This window comes from Lissotriton vulgaris, chromosome 3_1 (genome assembly GCF_964263255.1).
Source record: "Lissotriton vulgaris chromosome 3_1, aLisVul1.2, whole genome shotgun sequence".
Taxonomy (NCBI): domain Eukaryota; kingdom Metazoa; phylum Chordata; class Amphibia; order Caudata; family Salamandridae; genus Lissotriton; species Lissotriton vulgaris.
Genome location: NC_141689.1, coordinates 2,078,781,673 through 2,078,798,807, shown reverse-complemented (window position 1 = coordinate 2,078,798,807; position 17,135 = coordinate 2,078,781,673). Strand labels below are relative to the sequence as shown.

Genomic DNA, 17,135 nt, shown 5'->3' with positions numbered 1-17,135 from the left:
AAGGGCAACAACCATGAGGGAAAAGCAGGACACAACAGAAAGCAAGCAGTAAACAAAAGGCAGAAAGCAGGAAACAAAAGGCAGAAAGCAGGAAACAAAAGGCAGCCAACTGGAGACGAAAGGCAGCAGTGGAGAAGTTCCACGAATAGCACAGTAATTGGCATTCTGAAGCTTTATAAAGCTAAAATTCACGGCATTGCCATCTCCTTTAGTGCTGCTCTTGCTGTGATTGAGGCAACATTATAGCTAATGGTACAGGCAAATGATAGCAGTGGCGGCCGCTACTTAACGAGGGTGGTGGAGAAATGGGGGAAAACCTACTTAACTGCAGACTGGCTGCTCCTTCGCTGTCCTCTTTGGCAGACTCCAGGAAGCTTCCAGACTCACCTAGGCAATCATAATGCTGCTCAACAGCAGAGTTGTGATTGGTCTAAGCACTGTGGTTCGGCGCTCAGAAACTGACTGGGAGGCTGAGAATGTTCTCCACCCAAGCTGTGCAATACAGCCGGTGAAGAATATGCGAAGTGTATATTAATTTTTTGCCAGCACAAAACAGTCGTACAAACCATTATGTGCACTTAAGAGAGTGCCCACCACTCCTCCCCCTGTTCCTTCACAGACCAGCCCCACACCGCCCTTAACCAGCTGAGCCATGACCGAAAAATAAAATGATAACACTGCGTTATTATCATTTTATTTTTCCTTTCTGAACTACTCACAGAGCAGTGGGGCGACTCTCCCCTTCCTTAGCGGAGGAGCCGCCGCTGATTGATTGGAGAAGATCAACAGAGCAGCCAATCAGAGAGAGCTCCATTGGCGTGAAGTGAAAACCCAAAGGAAACCAACATTCTTTCGCTGTTACAAAGTAAACAATGGAAGGTGAAATATTCGGGTGAAGTGTTCGCCCCCCAGGAATGATGTTGCACTCCCAATTCTGAAGACCAGTGTCCTATTATCTAGCAAGACTTTGGCACATACAGAAGGCAGCTCAGCAATTTATTTTCCATCTAAAGGAAAGCACTCCTGTATCAAAGGCAGGGAGTTTTACCCTGTCTGGTTGTGGAACAGTGGATCGCATCATATACATGTGCTTAATGCATGGAGCATAACACTATCCAGATCAGTCCAGTCTCTCCCTTCCTTTTCACCCATTTCATTTTTGCAGATCCCCAGGATAAATCAATAGCATACAGGTGACTTTCTTTTCAGGGCCCCGCATTCTGGAGTAAGCTAACATTGCATTTGACAATGACTAAAACATAGCTGTTGGTAGACTCTGCAAACAATTTTGTTGTTCGGCTTCCATTTTGTATATTTGTGCCCCTCCTCTATTTTGTTCCTTGGCACCAATCGCGAAATCCTTCCTATAGTCAAAACCTTCTTGTGTGCGATTCGGTTTACTATGATCACCATATATCTATTTGTGGTCTATTAAAAGGTTTGAACAGTAAAATAGCACATCATTGTATCATTAACAGCTGGGTGCTAAGGACATCATAACACTATGATCACATGTTGCCACACACATTTTACAAATTAACTATGCAAACTGGCAGTGTCCTTTCCATGGAAGAAACTAAAAAAAACAACCATAAATTAAGCAATGAAAATAAGCAACAGTTCACTTTTAAACATTTAATAGTGCACTTACTGATATATTCTGTACATTGCAAGTTAGAAACATTTTCCTTTATTGTATTCACTTTAGACTTTTATCGCTCTAGATAAAAAGTCAAAAGAACAAAAAAAGAATAATATCTGAGGTATAAATACACGTATATTTTAAATAATTAAGCTTTAACATGCTATCCTATAATAGTACACTGAACAAGTATACAAGTTTACAGTTCAATGGTATGTACAAAATAAAATCTTACAATTTAAAAATAATATTTTTGAAAATTACAAATACAGAGTTTACATAATCAAGACAAACACTGACATTTGAAACACTCAAACAAGCTTGCCTGCAACAAAACAAATATTCTTCATCAGAAAGCCTTTGACATAATACTGACAATGGTAAATTTAAAAAAAAATCCTTCTTTCACCTCCCACTCATACGTCATCCACTAGGGATCAGTATAAAATTAATTTATCACGAACACTTCATCTTCCAAGCAATACCTCACTTTACACTAAAATTTGCAGAAACTGCAACATTTCAAAAGGATCTTTCTGTCACTGCTACTTCCTGATTGTCAACTAAGGTGTATTCTCCGGGTTTTAAAAAGCTGCCAAAAATGACTTGTGCTTAAGAAGCCATGGTATACAACTAACAAAACTGTACATCAGGGTATATAAAAAGAACCCAGGAATGATTCTATAAACGTAAAACTATTTTTGATTGGTCTCCATCACAGAAGACCTTAGGCCTTCTCCGTCTAACACAGTCCTACAAAAGATCAGGACAGGGTCAAAAATCCAGGGGGGAAACTGTTGAGACAATTCCCCATTACCTTACTAGTGTTTGGACCATATGCTCCAACTTCCGATTTTAAAAGATGCAGAGCAAACTTTGCAAGGTTCCTGTAAATCGATATAGATAATAACCTTCATGGCGAGGATGGTGATATACAATAATTTACAATATATTGACACAGCTTCTATATAGTTGCATTTTAACTAATGGCTCTAAAGAGAATTATAGGCGAGTCGGCGGCCACGTTTTATTGCTCACAACAGGGATCATTCCAGATAGTGTGGAATGAGGGACCATAAGGTACACCTCGCAACAGCTAGTTATGCATGTACTAAAGGAGCAGATAAAACCGATCCAGTTTAAACAGTATAATATCCATTTAAATCTGGCTGTCTGCCCACCACTGTCAACCACCATGCTTTTAACTTGCTTTACCACTTTACTAAACACATTTTCACCAGAGCTAGTCTCCAGTCTGCACAAGACCACATTGTAAAGTACCAACTTATTCAGTGGACACACCGGTCCCTTATAGCACTTGAACACAATGACACAAACAAAGGCAAAGATAATATCACACACAGGAATGCAGTTTTTGTATCCATAATGTTCCTCAATACATTTACTATAGTTTTGCTTCTCAGAAGCAATCCATAATTTCCAACAACAAAAAATAAATTGTCTTGCATGTAGAGAACTACAGTTCTTTGTTTTGCAATTAAGGCCTAGTCCAGAGGCCTCATGCAGATGCAAAGCAGCTTTAAACTTTAAACATTGCTAAAAGTCCTTAAATAATTTGCAAATGGAGTCCAATTTCTAGCATTTTGGTTTCGAGAGGTGTCTTGAGCAGAGGTCATTATGACCACGTGTGAATAAGCAACAGTTTCCAGGAACAAAGCATATATCTTTGGACAGAGTGAGCAGTGGTCACCTAGGTTTTGATTCTTTTCTTTCAATGTTCTGATTGTTGAATGAATCCCGAATCTTCACCACTTCAGCTGCGCAGAAATGTCCAAAGGTCTTATGGTACCATTCAGGCATGTGCCCCCTAAAACCAGAGAGCAAACCGCAAGTTAGTGCTGTGATAAGTCAAGAAGAAAGAACGGAGACCTGCACACAAAATAGCAACACTTGAATTTGGAGATGCTGTAAAACACATGTTAAATGAAAGAGACACCAGCTATTATTTGATCTTTCTTTTTTGCAGTTACAAAGTTTAGCACCATTTCCTGCAGCGTGCAATTAGCCAAATAAGTGGCATAATGCTGATGCTTACATAAACACATTTTTCAAAATATTTAGCTTAAAAATATTTTGCCTTGAATACTTTAAAAGTCTGATGTGTCTAAGGGATTCCAAATATCAATTCAATTCATGAAGCTTTATTCGGCACATGTAAAATGACCATAAAAGCACAAAGGTAAAAGACATAGTAATAGCAAATACATCAATGACTAAACTAATTTACAAAAAATATTGCAGACATGATTCATTAAAAACACATACTTTTCTTGGCATTAACACAGTAATTTAAAAACGTGGCTGTATAAAAACAGATATCGGCCGATTGCAGATTAAAAATTAAGATCATTGCCTGGTTAACTGTACGTACTCCATATTTTACGAGCGTTGGTTTCAAGAATGCAGTATGTAAATTTGAGTACAGTTTGCAGAACAGTAAAAAGTGCAAAGTGCTCTGAATAGAAACGCCATCACACATGCATGGCCCCGACCAGATGGCGTGCCATACCGAATCGGAGTCTAGTGAGCACAAACTTATGGGATGGCCCAGTCACCATGGATAAATACGAAGGAAAACCTTCCACCTTGCTGTATCTGGTGTAGAGTACAACAGTGGTCAAGGTTCCGTAGGCTAATGCCCGCTTCCTCACCCTAAAAGCCAAGAAATTACTTTTCAGCTCAGCTTTGGTTATCCTAGATGCTGCACTTGGATCAAGCAAAATATTCAAGTTAAATATCTTGGAAAAACAACCAACAACATATTTTACCCAAGGTATCTTAAGATGATTATCCAATGATAAGCAATCCTCGATTATAGACCTGTTAAAAGACTTTTCCGCCTTAAGCCAAATAGAACGCCAAATCATAAGTGGCCTTAGGGATAACAGATCAATTAAATAGTTTATATCTAATTCTCGGTGAATTAACTCATTTGGTAGACACAGGAGCTTTTTTAAGAAAGAATTTTCCTCTATTTGCAAATTATAGTCGCATCTGTGGCCCCATACACCCGCCCCATATAATGCGATGGAAACACATCTTGCTTGATAGATCTTAAGCATATCCCTGGTTCGTCGGTCCCCAACCTTAGCAGCAAATCTAAAAACTCCATAGCCATTTTTGGCCATTTTGTTCTGGATATTGTTATTCTTCGGTCCATTTCCTGTCTTTGGAGAAGGTAATACCAAGGTAACAGAATTGGTCTACCTGCTGCACCTTATCACTATCAATAAAAAAGGCATTAAAAATTTTATTTTTAACCCCGCAGGTCATGGTGTGTGTTTTCCCCTTGTTGATAACTAGTTTTCTATCCTTGATAAAGGAAGAAAAACTGTTGATCAGACGCTGTAGTCCCAAGGGGGTTCTAGAAGGTAGAACGTCGGCGTATAATAACACCGGTACAGGGACGCCTTTGATCTGGGGGGGCATCTGCATTAATCTTTTTCAGAATGGCATAGATTCCATTAATAAATGATATAAAAAGGAGGGGGGCCAATACACAGCCCTGCCTAATCCCTCTTTTAACAAATATCACGGAGAAAATATCTTTGATCAAATCAGAAGATTCTGATGGAAGGTGAACATTACGGCTGAGTGAGTTGGGGACAGTTACTTCTGGGATGGGTATGCCCCCTGCATGACAAACAGACGTGTACCCATGCCACAAGGCCCTACTGCATGTGAAACTGGAATTCTACATTTTATTTCCGTGAAGATTTTGCTAGCAAGAGGTTGCTGATTAGTTCTTCCTGAGCACTGCCATTTGGTCCTCTGAGACGGGTCCGACACACAGCCACTTACTACATTAGAAGACTGCTAACTGAATAGTTCAGCAAAATATATATTGGAACAATGTGACATATCACAAGAATCCTAAATAAAGTGGCATGTAAAGCGATGCTGCCTTGTGTGTAGCACAGTGAGGTGCATGTCATTTACGTTAATGATTTTTTTGCATGAAGGAGACATTTACAAAATAAATTAGACATACCTTAAATCGATTCTGCAGATGTAAGTAAGCTTTGATTTCCCCATGCCGGAAGGCTCAATCAAATAGCGAGACATGAGAACATTAACTCTGACGCCTACAATGGGTGCACGGTCATGATCCACGGAGGTCATCAGCAGTGCACAGGCACCTTTTGGTAAATTTGTTCTCCATGATCTAAAAAAAAAAAAAAAAAAAAAATAGGTTCTCGATTAATAATAAAACAAAAGAAGAACTGTCCATAAAGAATCGCCAATGTTTTCCAGCAAAATGTTCCTTGTAAAGGGACAAGGGGAGTGTCATGGGGATCAGAGAATGCCTAGAGACCATACAGGACATCAAATTACCTGGTTTCTAGCTGACATTCTTCAGCTCCTGCCCACTGTCCCTTTTCACAAACCTTCTCCAAATCATGGAAGAATAACTGGGCTTTTACTGTCAATCAACTCCTTTAAATCTTAACGAGGGACGACAGGCAGGGAGAATGGTTTCAAATGTTCTCAAAAGTAGGTAAAGCCGTTTTTCAATGCTTTGACATTAAAGTAACTGCAATTTCACAATAGGATCGCCGCACGGCACCTCAAAATAGTTATCCAATATTAATTTACCCAGGATTGGCGAGATAGTCAAGATGTGCACAAGAAACAGTGCATAGAGAATGTCCTTTTACTAGTTGCAAAGAGGTTGACATCTGCCCAAGGATGACTGAAGTCTTCGCAAGGAATACATTTAAGTACTGAAAAATAAGGTGGTGCATTCTTGTTTGGAGATTGGAGGCATTCTTCCAACATTTAACGTGCACACAAGAGACGGACACATCCGAATGCTTGAAGGTTGGTTTGTAAATGCTTAATTCAAGCAGTTTGAAATCTATGGTACCTGCTGACTGTCTCAGTAAAAAGAATACTCTTTCTTGGAGGGGTAGGGAAGATGATGTGGCAATGCTGTCAAAATACAGATATGAGGTTATAAAAATGTGTAATGAGTCCTTAAAGTATTTACTCGACAGTGACTGCTGAAGTTCTTCTGTAATATACCTAGAAGTCCTATTCATTATTGATTCATTTGCTCTATGACTGATTACGCAAATGAAAGACGTGCTGTAAACCATGATGCAGTAATTAGAAAGGGGGGGAATTTCACATGTTTGGGTACAACAGCAATGAAGCAGTGGATCTAACAGAAGGAAACTTATATATGCAATGTGACTGCGCTTCTCAATAAGAAAACAAAAAACAAGCTTTATCAGCTTTCATCATCTACCAATAAATAAATGGATAAATGGTATGATACCAAGTACGCTCCTGTTATGTTGTTTTAAAACATATATCCAGTTGGGCCCTTCAAAAATGAAAACGTTAAATATTTGATGTAAAGGTTCACCTTAACACTACGTAGTCCCTGGCTGGGTGTGGTGCCATACTGTTCTGTACATATTGGAAGATCTCAGTCTGGTTGTCCAAAGTGTCTATGACTTTAGAATCCAAAAGATCTTCATCCCAAAGGTGCTGTTCTTTCAGAATGCGGTTCAAGACCTCCTCGGGTGCAGCTGGAACTTCAATGCTTGCTTTCCACAACCGAAGTGGTGGGCCCTCGCACACCTAGGAAGGAGAAACATTGCTGTTCAGTTCAAGTAGTTCTTCTTAAAATATAATAATATATATCTTGCCAAAAGCTTATTTTTATGCCGAAACGTGTCGGAGCAGACTGGAGTAGGGAAGAATGTACATGCATTTTTTTTTAGCACAATACTCTCACCCAAGTGCCAAGGCACGCAAAACAATGGAACTTGTATATAGTATACTGGGGCCCTTGGTTTCAGCATCACAGGTAGAGACTGTAATTTCAAAAGAAGCTAGTGCGGCTCCTCGAATAGAATGTATTAGGGGAGATAATCTGCTGGGGGACTAAGGAGCAATCTCACATTTGTTTATAAGGTTGTTCCGAGTTAAAATATAAAGGTATCTGGTGTCTCGGAACCTCTTCCCATTGTAGAGCCAACGTTGAGTCAAACATTCATAAAAAGAGCACAACACATGTACTTCCCATAGTAATAAATTGGATTATTTACTTGTTGCCCAATATTAGCCTTTTGTAAGGAACAGGAGAACTATTTAGTATCCCTTCCACTCCCAAATGATGCAGTTATGAACTGTAATCCAGAATGAAGGCTGCAAACAAGCGAAAATCAAGGCAATAAGGTTGGGGCCACTCCTAGTGCTATCAGAATCTTATTGAAAGCCAGCTAGAGACACTGGTTTTCCCTATAGATGACAGTACAAATCAAATAATGATTACATTTTCAGGTAGTGTGTTCTGCTCCATCTCAAACAGTGTTGTGCAACTTTTATGGAGTGCCCCGGACACTCAATTAGTATGTAAAGGCTAATCCCGGGCCATGATGGATAATAATAGTTTTGTTGTTACCTTCTTGAAAGCTAGGTCCGCGGGCTCCGAGGTGGAACAACTGACCCAGCCCTTGAATTTCTCCTTGACCTCTCTCAATAGAAAATCAATGGATTCCTGGAGATAGGAACGATAGTCCGACGGCTCGTCACTGTTCTGTCGCCCCAGCTCTTCCAAGCTCACTGGCCTTAGGTCTTGTTCCATGTAAGAATTCCTGCATTTGCTCATTTCTTCAGGGATCTAAAACAAGAATCAGAAAAAACAGTTGGTGGCAGGATCCCTTTAAGTCATGCAAAAGTTACAAAATATTAGCTTCTGCTTGGTATAAGACCAATCCTTCCACCCTGAATTAGTACTGTGCCAGATGACTTAACCACTGCAAAAACTTGAAGACCACATTATGTGCAGAATAATGCACAGATTGTGAATCTATGAAAGATTTACTCAGCAAAATGTATCAAAGGACACAGACCAACAGCCATACATATACAGCACAACTAGGACAGGTTGATGTGCATTTGTAATGTACATTGTGATGTGTAATGCAACAGGCATTGGGCAGTGATATGCATCAGAAGGGTATAGGTTAATTTACTCTAAGAGCAATAATGGCTGATGGTGGGAAATATTGAAAGTGCAAGTGGTGAGTAGAGGCCTGTGTGCTGTACAGTGAGACAAAGAGTGATGTACAGCAGGGGGAATATTCCAATGTGCTTCATGCTAGGACTGGCAGCTCCAACTAGTCATGGCTATTTTGGCTAGCAGCATTTTTGCATGCTAGGTTTGTAAAATTATACTTGTGATGGTAAAAACAAAACAGCAAGTCCCAGAAAACAAAGTTGTCCTAGCCAGAACGTACTAAGGATGGACAATTGACATAGGTCACATCTCACCTTCTTACGATGCACTAATGAAGCACCTGATCAAGTATTTCTGTGAAGGCTGAATTTCTTTGAAACAGTACCCCAATGAAAATTTGCATGTACTGTTAAAGAGTGGAACTCCATTGCAGAAACCAGAAGCTTACATACTTTTCTCTGCCAATAGCAAAATCAGCATTTCACCAAATTAAATGCATGTCCCTACAACTTATTGCATCTCAAAAAGAACTGGCTACATGAATGCTGCAGACATCCTAAATATTAGTTTAAAAAAGCTCTTATTTATAAATACTTCAAGCGCTGTACCCAGTTACTATACTTTGCAGTGGACTGTGGCTTGCACAGAGACAGCGCCAATAACGTTTGAATTGGCATCCAGGACATCAATCTGTTTGAGAATAAGAGCTCTGCCTACCAATAGCAAATCATGGGTAAATGATTTTTGTGCAAGTCTGGGCCGGAGTCATTGCCCAGACCAAGACTGACCTGGAAGAGCTTCTTGCACTCTGCAATCATGTGGGCCAGCCCCTGGGTTGCCGCAAGGTTCTCATTCAGATCCTTCTGGTCCGGTTTGCCTAGGCTCTGCTTTCGCTGCATCACCCTATTAGGAAGACATACAAATATCAATAGATGAGGATTTGTGGTATGGGTCAGTGTGTAACAAAGGGGAAGCATTAATTAACCTGAACGTCCAGGTTGTACAGATTACCTGCACATATAGATTTGGCAATTACGCAAAACAGAGGCACTTCTTTCAACATTACAGACTCCTCCGTGTCCTCTTCTGGAGCTAGTTTTCTCAGTGCACACCAACAACACAAAAACGATACCCATCACCCATGTTCAACAGAAGGCACACCCTCACATATCAAACGTAACATGTGTGTGCATGCACAGCATAGTTCCGAAGTAAATAACGTGCACAGAATTCCTTAAAAATTGCATCTGGTCTTTTTATACTGTCATCATTAATACAGGAGCCAAGTGTTTCAGTGAAAATAAATGTTCCATGAAATCAATCAGGGAATGGCATATAAACAGGACAGTACGAGCAGGATGAGTTAGGTAGTCTCAAGTTGCTATGATAATATTTTAAGTATAGACTGAGAGTTTCAGGGCCACAAGGGCACCCAAGTTCACCCATGTTTCTATTTTTCTTGGTTTCTGTTTCCCAGCGTATATTGTTGCCCATGGGGAATCTTGGAGAGATCAGAATTCACAACTACGCTATCTGACTGTTTAAGTTCCTATCAGTGGCAGAGTTGCTCTATCTCAGTTAAGTTTCAGAAAGACAAAACACACCACTACATAAAAGTGTGGTCTAGGACAGAAAAATCACTGCGCTCAGTGAACTGAGAAGATAGCACAAACCCGACACTCTCATAACAAACCAGGATTTACAGGGACACAGGAATGGTTCCCTTGGTGCTGTGTGCGTCATTTGAACAAAGGCTTAGATTTCCCATAAAAGCTGTTGGGAGACATGAATGAGTTTTGTTTACACGTGCTCGGTGCCCTTTTCCCAATGACACAGCCACCAGGTTGAAATCGTACACGGCTTCCCTGACTGCTCAGCTGTGTAATCAGTTCTAAAAGTTCTTGCCTTTGCCCATCCAGAGAAAGGCAGAACAATTCCCTGGAATCTTCTTGCGGGAAGTCGCCATATACACCACTTGTGACACTTGCAGTCTAATATATGCTGAAACTGCTCCGTAACCATATCTACGAAGCAATCTCCATGCTAAGAACTATTAGCCTGTCTACTTGCGAGTATGAAGATTGCTCTAAAGTTCAGTTTACACTAGATGTACAATTTGCAAGGGGAGAGGCGCACATTGAGAAATAGAAATCAACAATTGTATTTAGGGCTAACTACTACTATTAAAGGTCATTGCTTGGGGTCACTAATTTCTGAAGGAAAGGGAATTGGGGTGACATGATCTGCTCAAAAGAACAGCTTGGTCAAGTAGCAAAGCCACTGATTTGAGCTCACATCCCACATTCAACAACTGAGCTATTAAACCACAGCTTGTCACAAACAGCAACAATGCCACTAATTACGGATATGATTCATATGCCTAGAAAAATGCCCAATGAATACGTTGTTTTAGACCTCACTCAGTAGCTATCCACCAAGGCCTCCAAAATATGTGCCCTCCAACTAAATGTAAATGTACATGTATTTATATAGCCCAAATCACTGACCGTGGTCGGTATCTAAGCGCTTGCTTAGGGAACCCGTCCTGGTATTCCCCTGTGAGATAACCCCGGCAGGGTATCCACAAGGTGAAAGCCAGGCATCCCGCCGCGAGGGGCCGTTGAGGAGATTAAGCAAGCTATTGCCCAGAGTCGCAGAGTGTGAACCCGTGAGTCGAGTAGGCACCAGAGCGAGAATTATCGAGTCCGTGGAATTTTGAGCCCAAGACCCGTCGAGGCGGGGAATTGAACCCTGGTCCAGGGCCGATCTCAGCTTCCGGGTCTGCCGCCTCTAACCCCTGAGCCACACTTCTCACTAGAGCGGAAAACATATACACTGATAACCATACTAATTCACCCCTAATCCTTTATGGGTTACGGAATAGCATGCTACTCGCTGAAAAAATGCTTAGGTGCCACGTCAGGTGTAGTAAGCACTACATAAATGAAATTGCAATACAACACTTTACAAAAACAAAATCTGAATTTTGGCTACATGCAATGAATGCCAGTGGAGTGGATTGGTGAAGTTAGTTAACCAGTTAACAATAAAAATACAACAGTCCCTATGCAAGGCTGTTAGATTAATGTATAGCAGCTCCATACTTCAGCATACAATTGTCCAAGCACACTAAACATTAAGACAGTGGCCACGCAAGAGTCCTTGAATTTTTTTTTTTACTTCCTCAGCTCTACTAATTACCTTGGAGAAGAATTTTCCCTTTTCAGTGTGTTGAGGTGAAAGAGGGAAGGTGCCAAGCATACTGCAAGGTTGGTGGGCGTCATCTGGTTTTCATCCACCTCCGCTGCAACGTCACTCAGAAAATATAGGATGGTCTGCAGGACATCTCTATTTTCGTCGGGTAAGAGCATAATGGCAGCCTTGATGGCCTGGAGGCGCTGGTCTTTAGGGACATCTGCAAAACATCACACCGTGCCACTATTAGCTTGCCAACATTTAACCACAGCGTGAAGTGTTTCCCTCCAGTGCCAGGAAAACCTTCAAGCTCGCACTACGTCATGGCAGAGCATACCCAATTTTTCCAAAATGAATCGTTAAATATCATCATCCCATATAAATATAATTAATGAATATGTTGTGGTCCCATAAGGGATTTTAAACATTAGGCTTGCGAGTGTGAAATGGGGCATGGCCTGCAATCTACCCCAGTCTTGCCAACGGTGAACATGTCTCACCGAATAGGATTCTACAGCGGGGCACCTGTATAAACAGCAAGTCTCATTTGAGGAAGAGTGGAAAAGAAATGGAAATAACTATAAAATCCAATTATCCTAAGTAAGACATAGCAAGAAAACACATTACCATATATAAACGCGCAATCTAAGCGTGTCACTGGGCAGGAGGAGCCGGGTGACATGATGGAAAAAAGCACGTCACTCCAAGGCACCACCAGAAGGCGAGCTGATTACACAGCTCCATGGCTACCGAGCACAACAAAGGCCTGGCCTGGAGTTAAAGCAGCCAATGTTTTTATAAAATTAAAAAAAACACAAGAGTGGCTCGTGAAATAAACCAGCCCTTCGCCATTTCAAACGGGGGTAGAGATGCTCAAGAATATAGCTTCTGCTTGTTTAAAACGACAAAGAATTCTGTGTAGCATCACACAATGTCACACAATGACGAACCACAAGAATACGGCAGTGCATGGTGCAAAAACGTGTTTACAGAATGTCACACTTAACACCCTAGAAAAACTCATCGTGTGGAAAACGGCAGCAGCTGGACCAAGATGTATTTACGGCGAGACCCTATCACCGTAAAGCCAGACATAGGCCCTGCTTTTCATTTAGAATTATATGGCATTCCTGAGGAGAAATGGCGCTCGGCTTGTAAACGCCGCTTCCCTTCAGCGTCTGCCCCCGGTACAGGGCCAGAGGCCACACTTAATAAGCGGCTTCCTCTGCGACCACCCGAATCTTCCCAAGAAAAAAACACCACAAGCGCCGTGGGTTCGGGCCTCAGAGGATTTCCAGACACTGCAGCCGTGTGAACATTAGGATGCCAAAAAACAGAACTGAAGAGGGCCAACCATGAGCCATGTGAAGGTCGGCAAAGGGGGTGAACAGGGTCAAAAAACAGGAAATGTTGCTGTACCTCCCCCACCCCGAAGGCTGGTACTGCTTTCTTTTCAGAAATACCAAATCCGCATGTGGTCTTAACGGGGTCACCGAGGAAAAATGGGCATGAATAAATAAGAAAAAGGCAAAATCCAAAAACAGCATTTAACAATCGAGCACAGATCTCAGAAATGGTAGAAATGTGTTAGCCAAAAAAGAATGGGAATGGGAATGGGAAGGATGCGCGATTGCTGAAAACACCACATCAAGCACACAACATTTATCAGAAATGTAGAACACCAAGCATAAAACTCACATCACAGCGCCTGTTATTCTTCCAGAGCATAGAGGTAGAAGTTGCCCCTTTGCAACACCTCTTCCGATTGACACTAGCTATCGTAAACTTGAATTAAAAAAAATTAAACTAGATTGGATCCATCTTGGACACCTCCAAGTTGCTTTTAATTTGGGCGAGGGGTCAGTAGCACTATCACAATTGACAGGCCCAAAATGAAATAGGTGGAAAAAAATACAGCAACTGTTTTTGCTGGAGCCAATGAATTTGTCTCTTTGGGTGGCTAGTGCAAAACAATGCTGAGTGAGAAGCAGAGGTTTGCTTTACTTTGGAAAGAAGTCTCAAAGCGATGACTTTGACTCAATGTAAACGGGTTGCAAATCATTTACTGCGGCATAGTGACAGTTCACCAATGGAGACCACCACTACTGATGATGACCACTGTCTGCGTGTACTTACACTGGTAGATCTGCAGGAATGTCTCGGAGAGTTTGCTGGTCATAACGGGCTCCGGAAGGTCCCTGAAGTATTGCTTCAACATATCAGCCACATCATAAGCCGACTGCCCGTCATAGCTTACGCTGTCTGCAGAGCTCTCGTTCATCTGCCGCAAAGCCTGGATTCGAGACTTAACACCAGATTTTCTGAACAGTCCAACCTGGCCAGGCAAAGAGACACAATAATATGGCATCAGGCGTCGTGGAGCTAGATGAGTGCCGAACAGGGAAAAAGGGATAACTGCAGACATTTATGACACGTTTGAGTTCACGAAAAGAGGCAAACAAACCTGATCCAAGCAGTGGCTTCGAAGGTATCGCATGGCCTGCTGAATGCTCTGAGGTAGGGGCTGCCCTGTACGTCGTACATTGACAGCGAGGGGAACCCCAAACACACTTCTGTCCCTGTAATCCGGGACTTTCATTCTCTTCATAAACTTCGGTACAGCCCTTCAAAAAGGAGGAAAATGATAAAACCATGAAAACCCAAACACCCATCAATGCAATAAACTAAAGCATGGACAGGAATAATTTAAAGTTGTACGAGTTCAAAGAAATGCATAATATACTAATCTAGATGAACACCCCTTTATCAGTTAAGCAACGCCTCTAAGTCCCTGCAGCAGAGCCCTCCAAAACATCACAAATGTTCGTTGGGGGTCGGATAGGCTGGCGTCGGGGCAGAATCAAACAAGTAATGATCAGCTCACAGCAACAACAAGACAAAGTCAGAGGTCAAAAGGTTCTTCGGAAGACAGAAGTCAAAATGAATCCCTTTTTCAGCAACATCGGGCAATGTGCCTGCTTTGGTCCATTGAGGAAGACCGGCAGGTCGACAATAAGGTTTTTGTGCGACAAACACTGATTTTTACAATCCCTCTCCTCCCCCACCCCTCCCCCCCTCCACCCCCCCCTCCACCCCCCCCCCCCCCCCCTCACACACACACACACACTGGACCACCACCCAGCAGTATGATGAACAGCAGGACACGAATATAATACATCAGACGCTGTCAGCCAGAAGCTCCAGCGACACAAACGACCTAATTGAAGCACACAAGAAGCAGAAAAAGAAGAATTCATCTGGAGCCTGCTTAACTACCGTTTGATTCGCAGGGAGCCTTTTCACTAAACAGTAACAAAAGAAACATATCAGAAACTATGCACCCTTCGAGTCTGGGATTAATGGAGATTTCAGATGAACATTCAGGAAAACGAACCCATCTAAAGCCTAGGAAGAAAAGGTGTGTCAACACAACAAGAAACCAGCACGAGGCACTTTAGTCGTGCAAACTTTAACGGGATGGCGAAACACTGTTTTCGGTTTGCGACTGTTGGCTTTTAAAGCAAACCGAAAACAGTGTTTCGCCACCCCGTTAAGGTTTGCACGACTAAAGTGCCTCGTGACTAAAGTGTACCCTGTGTGAAAATACACCGATTGCACAGTAAAAAAAAAAAACTGCAGCGAATGAAAAATACATTACGATCACTGCAAAGAATGCGTAACAACAAGCCAGTCAGTCCGCCAGTCCATGCTTATTTCTGTCGTTCACAAGAAACGACTTCTGCATTTGACAACCGAACTGACATAAGAACAACCGTTGACGAGGGACTGCAGGATTCTTTTACAAGCCGCGTTTTACCTTCTGCCGCAGCCTGCGCCTCGTCACCACCTGTAGCTGAAGTAAGAGGGTCCTACTACATCCATTTGAGAAGACACACTAACCAGGAAGTGAACACCTGGATAACAGCCATGGGGGTTTAGAGCTGCCAGGTTGCCAATAAACAACTGCTCAAGCGAGTGGACCGATTTTCACATTTGAAGCAAAAAACATGTTACTAGGTGAAGCTTTTAGCTGGGCTAATGAATGAATGAATGAATGAATGAAGGATGACTTGTAATGCGCAGACTTAACCCCAAGGGCATCAAGGGCACCAATGCTAATCAAGTATAGGTTATCAAAAGAGTATCTCAAACTTTAGCAATGTTCAGCGATTAGGCACCTCTTGTGAATCAGCACTGCAGGCTTCTCTCTTACACGGAGTCTGACAATCTTCCTTTGCACAATGAACCAAGAACACCTGGGCACCAGCAGTGCTCACGCACAAATATGTAGTGCTTTGGTGTTAGCCTCACTGCCACACAGAACATGTGCAGAAAGGCAATAGTAGTGTAAGCTTCTTGCACACAATAAACACAGGATGTCTCGCAAGCTTACCTCTCATACACAGTGCGCACAGGATCATTTGAAAGAGAGCCCAGCCCAAGAACCAACGAGCCCCAGAGATTGTAGGGAAGAATGCATGAGATGAACGATGCGCTAGACTATTCTAACAGATGATATGCCATGAGACCAGCATGACTTTGAGGACGGCTCACTATTGGATATCTCCAGTTTGCCAGGAATACATTTTTTGGGGCAAAACAAAAGATCATAACATATTAAAAAACAAACAAAAAAACACTTAAGTGCTTAAATTAAAGAGAGTTGCGAATGAAAGTGGATGACTACACACAAAAAAACTATACACCCAAATGACATCATACGAAGACCTGGGTTATTATAAAACACTGTACACCTGGATCATTATTACATGAATGACATGTCTTACCAGTGAAATACAGAGCTGGCTCAATAGTAACATACAAGTGACTATCTAAAGCGGAGTCTACAAACAACATTCATTATGAAGCACGTGCAATAGCTTTACATTAGTGGCATCAACAATCATAGGCCCTGTGGAGTGGCACAGGCCAAGAGCAAATAAGGCTGCTGAGATTGGCCTGGAGGCACAGGAGGCATTCTGCATGGCATCACAGTGATGCTTGAGAGTGGAGTCTGGATTCAGCAGATGACACGTGTGACCCGGATATAGGCTATTAAGCGCTATCAAACCAGACTCTACTGTTCTAGACAGCAGGGCAAGCCGAAGTTGCAGCAATGGTGCACCTAAAAAGGGGTGCATAATGTCCCCACAAACATTAAGGTACAAAGTAAAATATTTCCTCTTGAAAGTGCACAGATTGTTGGGCACGGCTATCCCTACACTCAAAGACCATGTGATTATTTCTGTGAATTTTCATTCTCGGCATTGTAAAGTGGTAACATTAACGAGTTGCATTATTGTA

General features: G+C 41.9%; 1 protein-coding gene across 3 annotated transcripts in view; it reads right to left on the bottom strand.

The window, feature by feature from the left end:
* Nucleotides 1-1,620: 1,620 nt before the first annotated feature.
* The window catches only part of DLC1 (DLC1 Rho GTPase activating protein), a 1,582,515-nt gene continuing 1,567,000 nt past the window's right edge, over nt 1,621-17,135 (bottom strand). For all 3 annotated transcript variants that reach the window (XM_086962607.1, XM_086962608.1, XM_086962609.1), the window contains 8 exons: nt 14,296-14,455; nt 13,968-14,166; nt 11,838-12,051; nt 9,425-9,539; nt 8,079-8,297; nt 7,035-7,252; nt 5,655-5,828; nt 1,621-3,470 (listed from right to left, as the gene is read on the bottom strand). In XM_086962607.1, coding sequence (XP_086818733.1) covers nt 3,350-3,470; nt 5,655-5,828; nt 7,035-7,252; nt 8,079-8,297; nt 9,425-9,539; nt 11,838-12,051; nt 13,968-14,166; nt 14,296-14,455 — 1,420 coding nt within the window. In that variant the 3' untranslated portion in view covers nt 1,621-3,349. The remainder of the gene's footprint in view (nt 3,471-5,654; nt 5,829-7,034; nt 7,253-8,078; nt 8,298-9,424; nt 9,540-11,837; nt 12,052-13,967; nt 14,167-14,295; nt 14,456-17,135) is intronic.